This window comes from Salarias fasciatus, chromosome 4, assembly GCF_902148845.1.
Source record: "Salarias fasciatus chromosome 4, fSalaFa1.1, whole genome shotgun sequence".
Taxonomy (NCBI): domain Eukaryota; kingdom Metazoa; phylum Chordata; class Actinopteri; order Blenniiformes; family Blenniidae; genus Salarias; species Salarias fasciatus.
Genome location: NC_043748.1, coordinates 8,342,999 through 8,361,012, shown reverse-complemented (window position 1 = coordinate 8,361,012; position 18,014 = coordinate 8,342,999). Strand labels below are relative to the sequence as shown.

The window sequence follows — 18,014 nt, the reverse complement described above, 5'->3', positions numbered from 1 at the left end:
TTGCAATAACAAAGATTGACTTCAATCAATATGCTGTGACGTGTAAATTTCCCCCTGTTGATTTGCTCGTATACCTCCCTGACACTTTGAAAACCACTGCTCTGTTTTATTTTTATATTTACTGTTTTTACATCCTTTACCTCCCTGAAAAGTTCATTTTGTGATTTAAACCATTCAGGGTGTGCTGAAACATTTTACCTCAGTGAAACATTGTCATGATGTCTGAAATGCAGTAGTTTACAACTCAACAACAGGGTGATGATGTGTGGATCTTACTTTTTTTAAATGTGGGTAAATAAATGTGATGGATTCGCCTGAATGCGATCAGATGTGTTGACTCTGCAGTCCTGTGCGATGATGACAGGTATCAGAGTGTGTGTGTGGAGTGTGTGTGTTTTGGTGAAATGTGTTTTATTTTTTTGTGTGCTCGTGAGGAAAGCTGATCTCTCATGAATGAAGGCACGTGACCAAACACGATGACGTCTGGCTCGGGTACAGAGAAAGGAACAACACGGAGCGCACGAGTGAGACCGGAGCGAGACCCAAACCCACCCGGAGCGCCTCATGGTCGGCCCCCCTGCACACACATGAGCGCCTAGCGAGGGGACTGTGACGGCCGCGACTCGAGAGAGCGTCGTTTTCCTCAGACAGGTGGGTCCGCGGACCGAACACAGTCCGTGTTGTTATGCTGAGTGTGCATGCCTTCGCCTCGCCGCGGCGCCGAAGTCAGCCTCCACTTCGTAGAGGCAGGTTGAGGGGAATTTTAATGTGAAGCTCTCTGGTTTCCTCTGAAAGCTTTTACAGTCCATTACATCCACAAATACATTTGTTGAACCTTTATTGCATTAAAGCATCTAAAACACAGATTTATATGTAGCGTGGAAGTTAATAGAGAGTATTTATTTCAAGTGAGATCCAACTCTAATTGTATTTTTGGAAAATACACAAGCTGATGTAGAAAGTACTTCTGTCAAAGTCTCAGACATATGTTCAAAATACACTTCCAGACAAAATTGATTCAAATTTTATAACTGTACACTTGTAGATGAAAAGTAGGGATGCTCTCTGTTCAGTAATTTAACTCATTGGCTGGTAGAATGCAGATCAAAATGTTTTAAGAGCAATATTAAGTTTAAGTTAAGTTTCATTAAAACCACTCACTTGAAAAGATACTTCATGTCATTCACTAACTTTTCCAGTCCACTGTGGTATGTTGGGGGAGAAAAGTAGTGCTCCTTCATATTAATACATTTTAATGAATATGTAGAGTCTGTGTAAAGATTATACACAGATTTAATAAGTTTAATTGAACTTTATCTGTTTTTCTAATACCTTAGTGTAGTTATAAAGTGTGTGTGTGTGTGTGTGGGGGGGGGGGGGGGGAGTGAAATAACCATTTTAGGAAAAAGAAATACATGTTTTCTGCATTAAAAGCAGAATTTCTGTAAATATTACCACTGTGCTTGGTGATCTGGTTCACACTGAACATTTAGGCCTGTGAGTTTTTTGGTTTGTGTGAAGTTCAGTTTTCTTTGTGTTCATTGATCCAAATACATAAATATTCTTTTAATGAAATCCGAGAATCAGGTTCAGGTGAACAGCTCTGAAGTTGAAGTTTTTTTGGCTTTTCCCTGGTTTAATATTGCTGTGTTGTGAAGTGATCCATTTGTTGCATTTTTGTAGGGATAACAAATGAAGGCTTTAGAGTTAGGAAGAGTGGTTTGGGAATTGTTGGTTAATATTTTCGCTTTATCTGGTGTTTTGTTGAGAGCACAACCAGAGGAAAGGTACATCACTTCTATTTTATTGAATTTTGTGTTCACTTATTTTGAGATTTCATCATTAAGACATTGGTGTCTTTTGATCTTTGTAGTTGATTGTAAGTGGAAAAGAATATTGGATTTTCATGTTCTGGCATAATTTACTGCACTTTTGTCTAATTTACCTCTTTTCTGATGTGCATTGTTGTTTTTTTGGTGTCAGGCGGAATTTAATGTTGAATTATCCCTTAACTATCGTTTCACAAGCCAACTTCGGGCTGACAGCCTGAACCCAGCTAGCTCATTAGGTTAGCATTGCTAACGTCAAGTTATACCTTTAAATTTTTTTTTGCCCAAATTTATTTTTTACCTAAAGCATTGTAATTTTTCAAGCGGTCGGCAGACACGCCTCCTACATATCGTGGTTTTATTTCTAAAGTTTCCCCCCGGATCGCTCCGCCGTGTTGTTGCGCCGCGCTGCTCTCTACTCCGGTGACATGGCAGCGGCTCCTCTATTGTACGCGCCGCCGGCCGCTGGGTGAGACGTGTCAGGAGGCTCTCCGGACGTGCGCGGCGTGTTTCGCGGTGGTTTCCCGGCTTCGGCTCCGGCTCGGCACTCGGCTCTGTGACAGCGGGGACGGCGGAGCGCGGGGATTTCCTCCTCGGCTCGTTTGGTAGGCGGGGAGTCGCTCGCCGCTGAGAGGCTGCCGGAGACGGGAGTCGCGGAATGTCAAGCGCCGTGTAACCCGGGCAGGGTCGCGTCTCTCTCCCTCTCTTTTTTTTTTTTTATGTTGTGGCTCGCAGAGGCGCCCGGTGCTCCCGTGTCGCTCCCCTTCCCCGTGCTTTTGTCAACTCATGCGCCTCAAACCTGCTGCTTCATCACCTCGTTTTGTGCGAAAGGAGCGAGCCGAGCCAGCGGTGCGCAGAGATCAGGTTGGTGGCGATCATCTCTCTCTCTCTCTCTCTCTCTCTCTCTCTCTCGTGACATTTCTGTCAAAAGACGCGTGTGATCGGTTCATCTGTGTCTGTCTGCAGCTTCTTCTTCTTCTTCTTTTTTTTTTACAACCTGTTTATTCTCTGCCTCTTAAAAACCCGCCGTGTTGAATTGCATCCACCTGAAGTGACAATTCATTTAAGCACTATTTAATTTCTAACAATGGCCAAGTCAACGCCGCCGTCCTTGGCTTGAACATCGCATCATTGTTTGCATCGGAGCCAATTAACAAGTAGCAAGCGTGTGTATGTGTGTGCGTATATGTTCGCGCGCGCGCGCGCGTGTGTTTTTAATCATGCTGAATCATCACAATGATGCATTTAGACGAATCCACCTCGAAACATGGTGGCACCGCCGGACAAAGGTCTGCACGGCGGACGAGGGTCGGTGTTTACCAGCGGAGGAGGAGGTGGATCGAAGCGAGGCTGCAAGTCGGTCACCAGAGCCATGAGCATCAAGTGATGCCCATCATGCATTCATCAATAGGCTCATCTACATTCAGCTGAGAACGTGGCTTTTTTCTTTTTTATTGCAGCGCTGTCATGATGCACAGCAACAAACAGGGTGACAGCACGTCCAGGCTGAGTGCTTAGGTGTCAAAGCCGTTTTTAAATATGCAAGATAAGCACATATTGTGCATTTGTGGCTGCAATTTAGTCCCGCCAGCCAAACGCATGTTCAAATTGGGTCATGTGTTATTGGAGAACACAAATCAAAAGCACGATTCACAGCGTTTAAAATCAAATTTATCATTCTGAAATAGAAAAGTGTTTGTATTTTCTGAAGCCTGCGCTGCATGCTAGAGAGAGCTAGCCCTCTCCTGACATTATTTAATGCAATGTAACACTTCATTTCCCTTATTTCGCCTTGGCAGATGCTCTTGTTTCCCTGTGTGTGACATGATGAAATTTGCCGCCTATTAAAGTGCACACTTATAGAGGGCACAGGTAATGAATTATCCATGGAGAGTCTCGGCGCAATTTGAAAAGTCACCTTGGAAACTGTTGAGTACATATAGGCACGGCTAAACAGATAGAAGTTGCCCGTTCTTGCTCAGATATCCAACTTATTTCATCATCTCTGCTCATGCGAGGGGGGCATTGAAGTGTGTTTAGCAGACAGGCCGGCCTCACATCAGAAGCTTGGCTTTGCAATAAAGAGTAATGCCCATCTCTGCAGGTAACAAGAACAGATGATTGTCCGAAAAAAAGAAAAGGGGGCCCGACGGGGCCGCGGCGCTGTGCCGACGGACGGAGGCAGGGAGTGGTGGAGATCACCTCTTAGATTTATCGCCTCTTCCATTGAGGCGGCGGAGATGAAATAAAGGCAGGATGCCACAGAGGTGAAGTGAGTGCACAACTCGTACCCACTGGCGTTGCTCGGAATGGGCAGGCGGCGGAGGGTGGAAGAGGATATGCGAGGTTGATGAAACACAAGGCAAGACTTTACACGGCGCGGAGTACAGTCTGGCCACCGCCACCTCTGCATGGCCGGCGCTGCTGCGCCCTGGGACCAGTTACGCCTATTCAGGACAATTAATAGCCTCCAGAAAGGAACACAAATGTGGAATTTGTCCACAAAAGTGCTGCTTAAGCTGCACGGGGAAATGGGAATGCCTGGAAGGAGAGGAGAAAAAGATCAATATATATTTTTTTTGCCCACTTTTTTTTTTTTTTTTTTTTGCAACAGGGAGGGAATGCTGGTGATGAAACCTCTTGCAAGTGTAGTGCGGATTATGATTGCTTAGCATTGCGATATGCCCGCTCCACTTCTCAAAGTAACACTTTCATCCAGATGGAGTAGCAAGTGTGTTTGATGAATTTCTGATTGGAACAAGTTCGTCTTGGCGCGGTCATTACTGCTCTGTGTTTCTTTCAGGATTCAGGTTCGTCAGTATCGAACACAACATGGTGAGAATAGATGAGAAGCTGCCTCTCTTTTAATAATAGCCTGCCTGTGTGTGGTAAACTTACACTGATAACTTGTCGCTTTGCCACTTAGTACTTGAGTAAAAATCAATCTTGTGAGTCAGTCGGAGTCAGATTTTTTTTTCAACATTTTCAAGAGTTTTTTTTCCCGAGATGCAGATTCTTGGTTCTTCTTTTCCCACAGTGCTGGATGTGTGCAACAGTTTTGAGCGAGGTTAAAGATGGTGCAGCACTTTTCTAAAAAGTTTTTGCTTTATTAGTTTTACCCTCCGGTCATTTATTTTATCATGAACTTTTCTCAAAAAAGAAATCGTACTGTAAAGAAAAAAGAAATGCTTTGTAGTTGTAAGTTGTAGAAAAAAAGAGATTGTAATTTCTGGATCATCGTGTTTATATTGGTAATACAACCGCTTTCATGCTCCTGTATGTGTATAAAATGTTTGACTGGCGTGTCAAATGTCCGATGTTGAGTTCGCCTGAACCACATCTGCAGTGACGTTAGTATTAGTGAAGCAGCAGAGCTAACCAAGCAGTCTGCACGTTAAATTACAGTGTAAACAATAGAGGGTTCTCTCCTATGATACACACCAGACTTAGTAGTTAGTTTGGCTGGATTGGAGCCTCTTGCAGGCCGGTTTTGACCTGCGGGCCTTATGTTTGACATTCCTGACGTGTGTTTCCTCATGTTGACATTTCTGCCACACTTTTTGTAAAAAAAAAAAAGCTGAAATTATCAGTTGAAACCAACGCTGGAGATTTTTAACAAACCTGAGCGATTATTTTAAAAGAAGTCATTTAACAACATTAAATTTGTCACTGGCCGTTTCACAAAAAAAATATATCCTTAGATTACAAGCAGAAAGTGACAAAAATAGAGCGGATACACTCTGTCCCCGAGCAGTCGCTCCTGCTGAACTTGACGTTCAGTTATTTATATTCTGTTATTTATTTAGCTGAAGCTCCTGTGCGACAGAGTTGGCAGGGGGCTCCGTGTCTTCCCCGAAGAAAGAACATTTCAACTCATCTGTGAATACACGCATCCAGCGCTTTACTGATCAAACACCCGGCTTCAGAAATACCAGGATCCTGCAAGCTGTAGCTCAGCGTATAAGTCATGAAACTTACAGATGTGCTGTAGTGATCGGTGCTGTTCGGAGTGCGGGTTGCGTCGTCGGTGAATCGTAATGAATTCTGGAGCAGGTTTCTTCTTCTTTTTGGACAGTGTGAGGCTCCGTCAAACATCCTTTAGCCACACATCAGCAGTCACCCTGATCTGAGCAGAGCGTTGGCAGCGTTATTAATAGAAATTAGCATCTTTGTTATTTTCAGGTAATAGCTCTGCTCGCTGACTGCACTTGATTCAGAACTCAACTCAGGGAAAAAAAAAAAGTGATTTTTGTTTTCCTTTTTTCCTAATTTGCGAGCTGTTTTTTGATGGTCTTATCACAGAGTGTTGCTTCAGTTGAAGATAATTCGCCCTAAATCGGAGCTGTGCGGTGGTAATAATCAGAGGTGGGCGGTTTTCTATTATTTCACCTCAAATTCATTAAAACGTACTGAGCTCCGTGTTTGGCTCGTGCGTCTCCCGGGCTGTGTCGTGGTGTTGATAGGTCAGTGCAATATGCATTTAATATGTATGCAAGCGGCGTAGTAAAGCTCCTCGATACTTTGCCAGTGTGTGGGTTGCCTGCAACCCTCACTTCCTCTGCCAGAGCAGGGCTGGAGTATCACGAGCTATTCTCTTCCTGTTTAATCAAGTCCTCCAGGCAGATACTGCGGAAGGCCAATGAAGTCTCTCCTCCTGTCCTGCCGCTCGAACTGGAGCAGCGCTGAGACTAAACAGCAAGCTGCCGAGCTCGGAGAGACAGATTCTCCACGTATCGGAGGCGCTGGTTAGCACAGAACCGGTCTAACCCGAGTCTCTTTAAATAAGCCTCACATTATCAGCGACTTCAGAAAATACAGAAGCCCTCCAGGGTAATGATTCATGTTTTCACTTTGGAAGACAAGAACTGGATACTAAATCCAGACATAAATGTGCCACATGCTTCTCTGCATGGTTCAACCGCCGAGCTTTGATATGGGAGTCTTTCTAAATATATTTGTTTGCGTTTAGTGTTTTTTGGCTGTCTCCAGCTCCTGTTTTGCTCTTGATTACAAATTTGCTTAAAAAATACGCACGGTGGTGATTTGAGAGGGTTTTTGACTTTTGACTGATTTTTAGAAAGGATGATTGAAAAGGATGGTTTTGGAATTGTTTATTTTAGGTTCAACCATATAATTTAGACTAATAAATACAAGCCTCATCAGAATATGTGCACATAGCTTGTATAATTTGGAAGAACGAGAAATAAGTTATGTTGTGTCATTTACAAAAGTCAAAAAATCAGAGCAGGAAAGTACAGTAAGACACGTTTTAGGATTGTTTTGCAGAATTAAAAGTAAAAACCTTCTTGCATCATTGTACATAAGTAATATTATAGGTCAAATGATAAGTCAAATGTTTCTCTAATAACCTGGACATGACGACAGGAAATTGCAATGTTCTTACAGCATGGCTTTGTTCAGCACTAACTTTGGATTAAAAATTTTCATTTGATGGATTTTTGCTGAAAATGTCTCATAAAACCAACTTACAGCAAAATCGGCCACAAATATTCTCCAGAATATTACGTTGCATTAAGCGTGGATCGATGGAGCAGCACAATAAATCGTTTCTGCATCACCAGTGCGACGTACACATGCGCTATAGTCACATCGCAGATCCCTGTAATGTTGGAGGCAAATGAACTCAACGCTCCTGACAAGAGAACCTGATCAACACTCCGTGCAGCGATCCACCAATCACAGTCGTCCTTCATCAGTCAGCCGAAGCAGACCACACATCTGGACATGGAACTTCTGGTAGCAACATTTGAAAAATGAGCAACAAACAGGTTAATTGTCAAGAAGAAGGCAGCAGTGCGGCGTAGCTCAAAGTGCTGTTCAGGTCATCTGTGGAAAATCACGTTTTTTTTCGTCTTGCAGGGTTGGAAAAAAATCGCAGTGTCAGTTTTTTCCAACACCATGCAGCCCCTGCGGATCAATGACTTTCATAAAGCTGAGTCGATCTGATCCACCCTTTATCGAGCGTGATGTGAGTTAAGACTGAATATTTAGAAATTTACTTTTCCTGTACTAAATACTTTGAGGAAAGCACTAAAGTGAAACATAAAAATTGTACAATTAAAATTATTATTTTAGTCCGTTTGCAAATCGCAGAAAGAAAAAATACGTTGTGCTTCATTTGTAACACTTTTTTACCATATTAATGATTTCTTGGATTTCTTAACTCTTCATTCCAGGATTCAGTGCCTGTATAAAAAAAAAAAAAAAAAAATCTGGCATGAAATTTAGCTTGGCTGCTGTTTTAGTGTTGCCCAGAACCTCCACGGGTCCAGAGTTGTGGCTTAGTATTTCCCCTCTACTACAAGCGTATCACATTTCCCTGTGAAAGCTGCTGAATGATTTCCCCTCTCCCTCTTTTTGTCACTCTTATTTCACGCTCTGAATACTTAGTAGTTAATAGCTTCCCTCCCTTCGTCCCATCCTTTCTTCCTCTCTTACACAGAGACTCCTGCATACTGTTTTCTTTTTTTTTTTTCTTCCCATCCACAAGTTTACGCCGCTCTCCCAGTATCACTCTTGGCGCTATCAGAGGAGTCCGGTTTTTAATTTGCAGTTAAATGGCGCCCGACACATGCAGCTCGCTTGATAATTGACTTAACTGAGCCGAGAGAGGAGAATGATTAGATCTGAATATCTACGCCATCTTTTCAACCCCGGATTAGAAGGGAGGGGACTAAAAGTAGCGGCTCCAAATTAGGCGTTAAGTGTCGAGGACGGCCGTTTATGGAATACATGTACAAAAAAAAAAAATGATTGAGGTCGAAGGATCTCGGCTCTGATGGAGAAGAAAACAAACACACTCGTGTTAGAAATAAACATGATGTGCTTATTTTAATTCTGTCGTCTCATATTGTTTGTTCTCACCTTAAGTTTACTATGTTGCTAAACGTCTGTCACCTTCGCCTGGTTTATATTTGGGCCACGGCTCTGCCGTCTCCTCTTCAACGAGGAGGAAGAAGCTCGGAGCTCAGGCATGTAGATTTAGGCATATGAGCAAAATGTGTCGCCTCGTGCGTCCGGCTGGAAGTGAAAATGAGCTGAAATGTATCTCTTGGTGTGAGGGGATATTCAGCTGTTGGTTTCGCAGGACTGAGCCGTTGTTGGACGCCGCCTGTGTTTCCCTGAAAACAGCCTTTCATCAGCATGCACCTCCACCGTCGAGTTTTATTCACTTCATTAGCGAGCTGCCAGCGCCAAGTGCTCGGACGCTTCTTTTTCCACAATTGATCACGACAGGTTAAATTTCTGTGTGCTCGTGCGGCTTTGGTAATCTGTCTTCGGCGTCGATGTCACGTGCACGTGGTTGAGACGATCCACTGTCCTGTCTCAGCAGACGCCCCCCCGTACCCCCCTGTTCGGTGCTCTCTGGCGGTGTTTAGTATTCAGAGAGCAGCCGCTGTCGTAATCTGGATTCCGAGGCAGGTTGCTGGGGTTTTTGTTTGCTCTTATGGCCCTGATAATCTTGTTACACCGCTGTCAAGTGGAGCCGGCCCTCCCTGCAGCCCTGAATCGCCACACACACCACCTCCAGTACCAGAAATCCACCCCCTCCTCCCCTCTCCGCCCACCCCCGCCAGCCCCACCGCCATTTTGAGACAGCCGTTGATGGAAGAGCCTTGGATGTATCCTTGAAGAATCACCTCCTGAGCATCTTTATTCAGCCTCCCGCCCCCACCCTGTCTCCCACCCCCACCTTAGGCGGCAAATGACAGTGATAAATATTCATCAGGGGGACGCAGAGCGTGGAAGCTGGAGCCTCGGCTCCCCCTCAACAAAGAGTCCCCCAGCTAATGGTGTCCATCCTTGGCTTGCACCCCCACCACCCCACCCCACCCCCCACCCGGAGAGATCCTGTGGAGGGGACCGGATCATTAAAGCGTGCCACAGGCTCAAGCCGGACCTATCATGTCACATCAGCATTTATCGCACCAGAGGATTTTTAGTTTTTTTCCCTTCTCCTGAGCATCAACCTGAGCCGACCCTGCCTTTACCAGAAGCCCTCCATAGATTTAGATGAACAGCGACGGCTTTTGAAGGTTGGCCGGGCCGCTCTCGTTGTGTTAGTTCAACTTCACAACTTCCTAATTGGCACCTTGGTTTTTGGTCCTTGCTGAGATCAGTATTTTTTTTTTTTTTCTCCTCCCTCCCAACCTGTTCTACTCAAGCTCCTCTAAATGTGTCGACCGTGCATTTTACACAAGGCTGTTTGCTTCCCTCCCTCCTTCTTTTCATCTCACCTTCTCTTTCCCTCTCTCTCTCTCTCTCTCTCTCTCTCTTTCGGTCCGTCTCTCACCGTTCCCTTTCCGTGGGTGACCACACTCAGCGTTTTCTATTTCCTGTGGGTGTGATGTCTCTCCTCCACAAGCAATCAGCTCTGATTTGTCAGCGTTCTTCCGGGCGATTCATAAAAATTCAGCAAGCATCTACAAAAGACGTCTGCGTCCCCCCTGCTCTTGCTCCTTTACCTCCGGTGCCCCTGCGCCTCCTGCTCCTTTGGCTAGACGCGCACAAAAGACCCGAAGCCATTAACAGGAGGTTATGTTCGAGTTGCGCGGGAGACGTCGGGATCGGTTCCCCTCAATTGTGACTGTTTTTAGCGCGGGTTTGTCAAGTGCAAGGGCATTGTGTTACAATCACATCAGTGCAGCAAGTCTGAAATTTCCCTGTCATTCTTTTACGGAAAATTATAGGTGTGTTTTGCTGTTCTTCGCCTCTCTCTCCCCCGTGCGTTTGTGCGAGCGTGCCTCTTTGTCTCGGCGAGGTATGACATGCCTGGTGGTGGAAGGGAGCAGCTGTGCGTTGGACCTTGTCTGTGTTGTTCTGCCATGCCCTGTCATTGGTAGCCGTCTGTTGGCAGCAGCCTGCGCTGGAGGCTTGCGGTCTTTCCACTCTGTCATATGGTGGAGCTTTCCGCCTGCCAAGCCGTGCCTACTTTGTTACCCCACACAGCTGTGTGACAGAATATTGCCTCCTCAAACTGGACAGTGTGCCATCTCGGCCGCATTTTCAAGATTCCAACTGGGTTTTTTTTTTTTGAACAATGTTGGGGTCTGGGCTGCTTGAGGGGAAAATGATAGGCTTAATATGAAATTTGGAAGACGCAGGCTTTTTTGCGCTCGTCCCAGCAGCTATTAGTGTAGTGCTTTCCTGTCTATTTGTCCATTATCTGTGCATCATCAGGCAGACCATTATCCCATTATGTTTTGCATCTGTGGTCCAAATGCTTACTGGAAATGAGTCACCACAAAGGCCAGTGAGAGGTAGGTGTTACTATCAGACAGCTTTTCACAGCCAGCCCATCAGGAATGAAAGTAAAAACGTGAAAGGCTTTTAATACGTCGCGCTCAGAAACGCTGCTGTTTTCTGAGGAGCAGAAGGACTTTTTTTTTTTCTTTTGAAGTGAAACATCAAGAATTCCAGTCACCGTCTGACCCCATGTTATGTCCCCAGCCCGTGTGATCGTGTCGTATTCAGGTCATTTTTAACAAGCGTCTGTCTCTCCCGGTTTGGCTCAGGTGACCGGTCCACCTGTAGCACCCTTTTGTTGCCATGGAAATACGCCGGCCTTCTCGGAGCGCGGCGACTCGTCTGCTTCTCTTCCCTTCCTCCGCTCACCTTCCCCCCCGTTCTCCTCTTTGATTGCTCCCCCTCGTTATTGGGGGAGATTCTTTTGTCTCCCGTGTTGATATTTAAAGCCTCGTAAGAGCCAGCACGCGCTTTGTTTATGTCCTGGGTGCGGAGCGCTCGCTGCTGGGCCGTGCAAATCAGCTTACCCCGGCAATGTGCTGGCTGGGCTGGCGGTGGTGGGTGCCTGTGTCGCTGACGCAGCATTTACACTGTGTGGTGTAAAGCACCCAGGGCCACACGCTGTGTGTACGTCAGTGTGTATTCGTGCGCGCGTGTGTGTGTGTGGGTACTTATCTCGTGACGGAGCACACACGCACACACACACACGCAGTGGAAGGCACCCGATCTCCCGTCTGTCTTAACAGCACTAGGTTAGATTTGTTAGTGGGTGCGCGGCGTCGCTCTGTGTTCCCTCGGTCCTGGAGCGAGACGATGAACTGCAGTGCAGCCCCGCTACCCCGACGGCCACCGAGGCTCTGCAGCAGCTAGAGTACATCCCCCCCGTTTCTCATTGATTCAAGGGATTATGGTTGGACGCCGGCCAGATCTGGACAGGTGTGACTGTCTAGACTGGGGAGCTTGTACAGTAGATCAAAGCCGGCCCCGCGCTCCCTCGTGGATGTAATTCAGCTGACTCCGAATGTACAGTAGAAAAGGCTTTGGTAAGGTTTCACTCTGAGAGGCTGCGCTTGACAGAAGTGAGTTTTCTTGAGTTTTCTTTTCCAAGAAGTCGGTCTGAATTGCTGCCAGCCAATTAAATGTCATCCTCCTCGTGACTCACCACACTGCTGTTTATATGTAGGGCAGGATTGGAAGTGTGAACTCTTAAAAGCACTTCCCATGTAATAATAAAGAACCCATCGACCCGGACATGGTGCTCAACACGGACCTGCAGGAACTGCTCAAACCTGCTGGACGGGAATATTGATCCGAAAGATGAGGTCAGCTTCCGACTAATAATCCTCTGAAAAATGCATAAATATAAGCTTTGGCTTAAGTTCTATATTGAGCTGTGGTGTAATAGTTGGGGAATCTTGTCACAGTGAGAAAAGCTTTCTGTGGAGAGTCTGCATGTTTTCCTTGTGCGTTTATAGGTTTTGGCCGGCTACTCCTCCCACAGTGAATGTGTGTGTGAGCAGTTTTCCCACTGGACTAGCAAGCTGTCCAGCCTCTGCCTTGCCGTTTACCTGCAGTAGGTCAGGATCGGCTCCTGCAACCCTGAAGTGGTTAGAAAGCGGTGTAAATGATGGATGTATGAAAACCCCTTTATCATCCTGTGGATTTTAAAATGCGGAGATCTCGGCTCGTTCGAGGCGCTCTTGGTGACATTTTGCTCTTCTTCTGACACAGAAAACACCGAGAGGCGCACCCCCGGGAGCGCCGACACTGTAGCAATGTGCTGACCTTATTTTTCTCTTCATTCAGACAGTAATGCAAAACCGCTAAGTTATTTGTTCATTCCAGTACGTGATATATATATTATGAAAATCCTGGTGTTCTCCCCTTTGTTGGGTTTTCCTGGTACAGATCAAAACAAGAAAAACAAGAGGTTTGCACATCATGTTTCATGTCTTGGCTTGAAAACTCATCTATGAGACAGCAGCTCTGTCGTCACTTACATGAACCAACTGCATCCATCAGTCAGATCACGCCAGAGCCTGACTTCTACACTTCAGTTTGCCGTCTATCAGGGTTTAGAGAGCAGAATTGACTTTTTTCTATAAATGAGTGCAATGTCTCAGATACCGCAGCAGCGTTTGATCCCGTCAAACCAAACCTGACACGAATAACATTTCCTGATTCAACATACGAGGCGTCATTAAGAAAGGAGTCTGAAGTCCTTGACCCACTTTGCGTTTCACAGACTTGGTCATGCTGTAGCATAAAGCGCATGTGATGTTTGTGACTTGAAATGTTTTTATGGTTCCACTATTTCATATAATGTGACTTATCTTTTCATTTTCTCCCCCTTGTTCGCGGCAGACCAGCCAGCAGTACAGGTGGACGCTGCTCTCGTGGCATGACGACTCCAAACAAGGGAAACAAGGCCTTGAAGGTGAGACACTCGTCGTCGAGACAGCCGCCGTCAATCGAAGACCCGTCACTAACTAACCAACCCCCGGCCGCAGGTGAAGCGGGAGCCGGGGGAGAATGGCACCACCCTGACGGACGACGAGCTGGTGACCATGTCGGTGCGGGAACTGAACCAGCATCTACGCGGCCTGACGAAGGAGGAGATCCTCCAGCTGAAGCAGCGGCGCCGCACCCTGAAGAACCGGGGCTACGCCGCCAGCTGCCGGGTGAAGCGCGTCACCCAGAAGGAGGAGCTGGAGAAGCAGAAGGCCCAGCTGCAGCAGGAAGTGGACAAGCTGGCCACGGAGAACGCCAGCATGAAGGTGGAGCTGGACGCTCTGCGCTCAAAGTACGAGGCCCTGCAGAGCTTCGCCAGGACTGTGGCCCGCAACCCCGTCACCTCAGCGAGGGGGCCCATGGCCTCGGTCATCGGCCCGCTCATCCCCGGTAAAGTAGCCGCCACCAGCGTCATCACCATCGTCAAGTCCAAAACCGAAGCTAGGTCGTAGTAGCGGACAGAGCAGGAGGAAGATGCTCTACGATCCGAGCGGTCAGTGCATCGTAACGCAGCAGAGGACCACGACATCCACGGCACTGACAACAGTAATAATAACATACTTATTCAGAAGTTTGCAAATCTGTACTATTCTGAAGACATTTCTGTTCTGACTGAGCTTTTTCAGTCAAAAAAAAAAAAGGAGAAAACACACGTATCGAACTACCGATGCCTTTCCGCTGGTTATTATGCACTGACTTTAATTCGGATCGATGACTAATGGTCACAAACACGTCTTCAAAACAATCAGACAAACAGAAAACTACTGAATTAGTCCAATTTGTGATTTTTGTTGGTCGCTTGTCACAAATATAAGCGTGGAGGGGAAAAAAAACAAAGCTCCCCAACACGCCGTTGGGTTCTGTTCATGCATCTGTGACGGGCTTTGGTGAACTTGTCATAATCAGTATGACTGCTAGATGCAATAATATATGTATGCACTGAAAATACAAAGAGGTCTTGCATAGCTATGGTGAAGGGGAAACGTTAGAAAAAGAAAGAAAAGGAAAAAAAAAACAACAACCGATCAGCAGTTCTCGATGTTATTGTTCCAGAGCTGAGTGCCATTCCAGTATGACGAGAAACTCCGACAATATCTGAAACCTGAATGTTATTACAGTAATATCCTCGTGTTTTGTGGGGACAATGTAATCCACAAACATTTTGAAACCTTTCTTTTTTTTTTTTTTTTTTTTGCTCATAGAGAAATTGTTTTCTTTTTCTTTAAAAGATCTATATTGCATTTTTTTGTAATTATTGTCGACAGGGCCGTCAGATATTTCCAAAAGAGAGTCTTTACACAAGCTTTACTGTTTGAACTGTTAAGGTGTAGAAAACTTTGTCTAATGTTTAGTTCTTGGTTTTTCTTACTAGGTAGATTACCTTCCATTGTTTATAGAAATACAGAAAAAGAAAACTACAAAAAAAAAAAAAAAAAAATCCTGTGACATCTTTTTTGCAATTGTACCGAAAGTGGCTTATTATTGAAGTCTGATAGCTTTTTCTAGTGACTAGGCGCGTACTGTGGGGTAGCGCGTGACGTGACGTGTAAGTGACAAGTTGGCAGTGTCGTTCACTGTATAGATGTCAATGCTGTGCTATTTAAAACAAATCTGTAGAGCTAAACTAGATGGTGTGAACAAGGTCAATTGTCTTTGTGCGTATTGGCATCTGTGATATCCTCCGCTTCCTTGGTGTTAGTTACAGATCACATCGTCATTAAGAGTTTACCACATCGGGCTGCGCAAAGGCAGAATTCGGTGGAGGCGACGTCAGTGGACTTTGATTCTGACGACCCTTGACACGGTCGCACCTGGTGCTGGAGAAAGATTTCACGGGCGTGCTCCTTCCAGCCGCCAGGGGGCGGGATTTCTCTCACGACGTTAACAAGCGGAAGGTCGTATCGGTGACCTTGAAGGTCATTAACCAGCATCAGGTGTGCAAATCGAGCCACCGGTCCTCAGGTTGAGATTAAAAGCGGTAGGGTATGGGCGAGGGTTCGTATGCACTAAGCTCCTGCTTGTTTTGCTCAGGACAAAACAGCTCATTTAAAAAAAAAAAAAAAAAAGAACAATTTCTAGGTTGGGTAGAAAGCAGGCAAGGATGGCAGCTCTGTTCTCTCTTTGTTTAATTATTATTTTTCTATATGTATATTTAATACGCATGTCATAAAGGGCTTCAATCCACACTCGGAAAGACACCGCACGACCACGTAGAATTACAATCAACGACAGCTGCCAGCAGCGCTCCTCCTGTGCCAAGTGTTGCATCACTCCCCCCCTCCTCCTCCTCCTCCTCCTCCCCGGTCGTCGGAGAGGAATTTAACGGCGAAGCGGCCCCGCGCCTCAAGGTGAAAGCAGTTGTGTAATGACATTAACAGAGCGCGCTCCGTCTCGATCCCCCCCCCCCCCGCCGCCCCGCCGGTCAGAGCGCCGGGCGAGGTGTTAATCTTCAGTCATGCCAGAGATCCGGGCGCCGCCGCCGCCGCCGCCTGTAACTGTCCTATCCTCACTCCGTCAACACGCTTAGCTATCCGCATTGACTGGTTAACTGTGGGAGAAAAAAAAAAAAAAAAATCAAACAAACCCGTATATATCCGACTCTTGACATAGCCCAGTATTGATGTTGGCGTCCTTATTGCTGTGGCAAGTCTTGTGGAGTGAATCTTTTTCGTGTCAAGTGTCTTTAAGGTGTTCGAGTGGCACTGTCGACCAATCTGTCCGTCTCCTCTGGAGATGCCGACTCTCTCTCTCTCTCTCACACACACACACACACACACACACACACACACACACACACATACAGGTGTATAGTATGTAGCTAAAGGTAGGTATTAATGACCATTGTGAAAAAGTGACCCTTAATATGCAACTCAGTGGAAAGGTGTGAAAGAGTAGATGTAAGAATAATCAATATTGTCAAAGTTACTATGGTCTGTTATTTAAGAGTTCTTCTTGATGTTTTGTAGATTTATTTTGTAAAATGTGTTTTTCTTCTTTCTTTTTTTTCCCCTCTTCATGAACGGGAGAGCAGCTGGCCCTTGTTTATATTAGCGAACACGTTAAAAACTGAAGACAATGATTTAAAGGAATCACAGGACAATTGCACTTGAGCCTTACTCAGTTTCTCAGCTCTTTAAAATTAACTGAATTACAAAATCCATAAAAATCGGACTCGGCCTGAGCGGTCCCGCTCTCGTTACAGACGTTTCTGCACTAAGTGAAGTGGATGCTACATTAGATTCTGTTACAAGGGCCACTTGCAATATTTTTTGTACATTTGTGTGTGTGCGTGTGTGTGTGAAATGCGTGCGTGTGTGTGTGTGTGTGTGTATTTGTGTGTGTGCTGGCGTGTGTTTGTACGACCGAGGTTCCTCTGCTGCTACACCAGTCATTGATGCTCGTCGTTTGCTGTAACATCGTCCACAGTGTTTCTGTTCTCATTGTACGTGGAGGGTGTATTCGGAATTGATCTTAACACTGTAATTTGTTCTGCAGATTTTAATTTTTAATTGGTTCTAGCTTTTTCCTGTTTGTTAGTTGTTCTATTTTTTTTTTTTTATATAAGCAACATGTTAGAGAGGATAAACAAACAGCACTTGTGTGGCAGTGGAATTTAATAGCTCTCAAGACATTGGCTTTTTGTTTTTCTTTTTTCTTTTATGAAATTCTGCTTTGTAAACGGTTGACTGTGCAGGTTTTTTTCGCCTCTTACTCTGCGGAGTAGGTCTGTGTTTCAAAGGTATACAAATCCGACTAAAGTGAGTAATAAAAAGTTAATAATCTGTTTTGTTATTTTTCTGTATGGGTTGTAATAAAAAAAAATATTGCAGTAATTTGTATGAAAACAGACAATAGTTAATTGTAACTATTTATAAATTAAATTATTGTACTTTTTGCAATCTGTAGATAAGTACTATGTATTCATATATACAGTAACAACTGTGGATTTAAACGTGATTCTCTGAGGTGTCTAAGTTATTGATGTATATATTGTATGTTTGTTGATACAGCTTACTTTATTTTCTATAAGACCAATAAAATGTTTTGGAAAAGGACTCTTGGTGTCACCGAGGCTTCTTAAACACTGTTGAAATTGGTTTTTTTTTTTTTTTTTTTTGTCATTTTCTGTGGCGTCATTGACCCAGTTCGATACTTGTAAAAATAAACCGGCGGGGAAGGCTCTCCGCCGTGCAGGGTGGGTTTCAGAAGACAGCGATCATTTAGATGGCACAATTTCTTTCTCTGTGATCCAAAAAAAGCCGCTGGGCGACCCACTTCGGCTAACCCCGGCGGACGCCATTTTTTGGCCCGACACAAGTAAAACATTAGAGTCATGAAGGATGTCTAGGTGTGCTTGTCCTAGATTAGGAGGAGTGGTGAGTTAGTCATCTGTGCTCCCGGCGGAGC

General features: G+C 45.3%; 1 protein-coding gene across 2 annotated transcripts; it reads left to right on the top strand.

The window, feature by feature from the left end:
* Positions 1–486: 486 nt before the first annotated feature.
* LOC115386804 (transcription factor MafG) lies at positions 487–16,582 on the top strand. 2 transcript variants are annotated; one of them, XM_030089271.1, is made up of 4 exons: positions 487–651; positions 2,565–2,693; positions 13,461–13,533; positions 13,607–16,582. In XM_030089271.1, exons 3-4 carry the CDS (start codon positions 13,498–13,500, stop codon positions 14,057–14,059), a joined length of 489 nt encoding a protein of 162 aa, XP_029945131.1. In that variant the 5' UTR covers positions 487–651; positions 2,565–2,693; positions 13,461–13,497; the 3' UTR covers positions 14,060–16,582. The 2 variants fall into 2 exon arrangements, with proteins under 2 accessions (XP_029945131.1, XP_029945130.1); XM_030089270.1 differs by lacking the exon at positions 2,565–2,693.
* Positions 16,583–18,014: the final 1,432 nt, after the last annotated feature.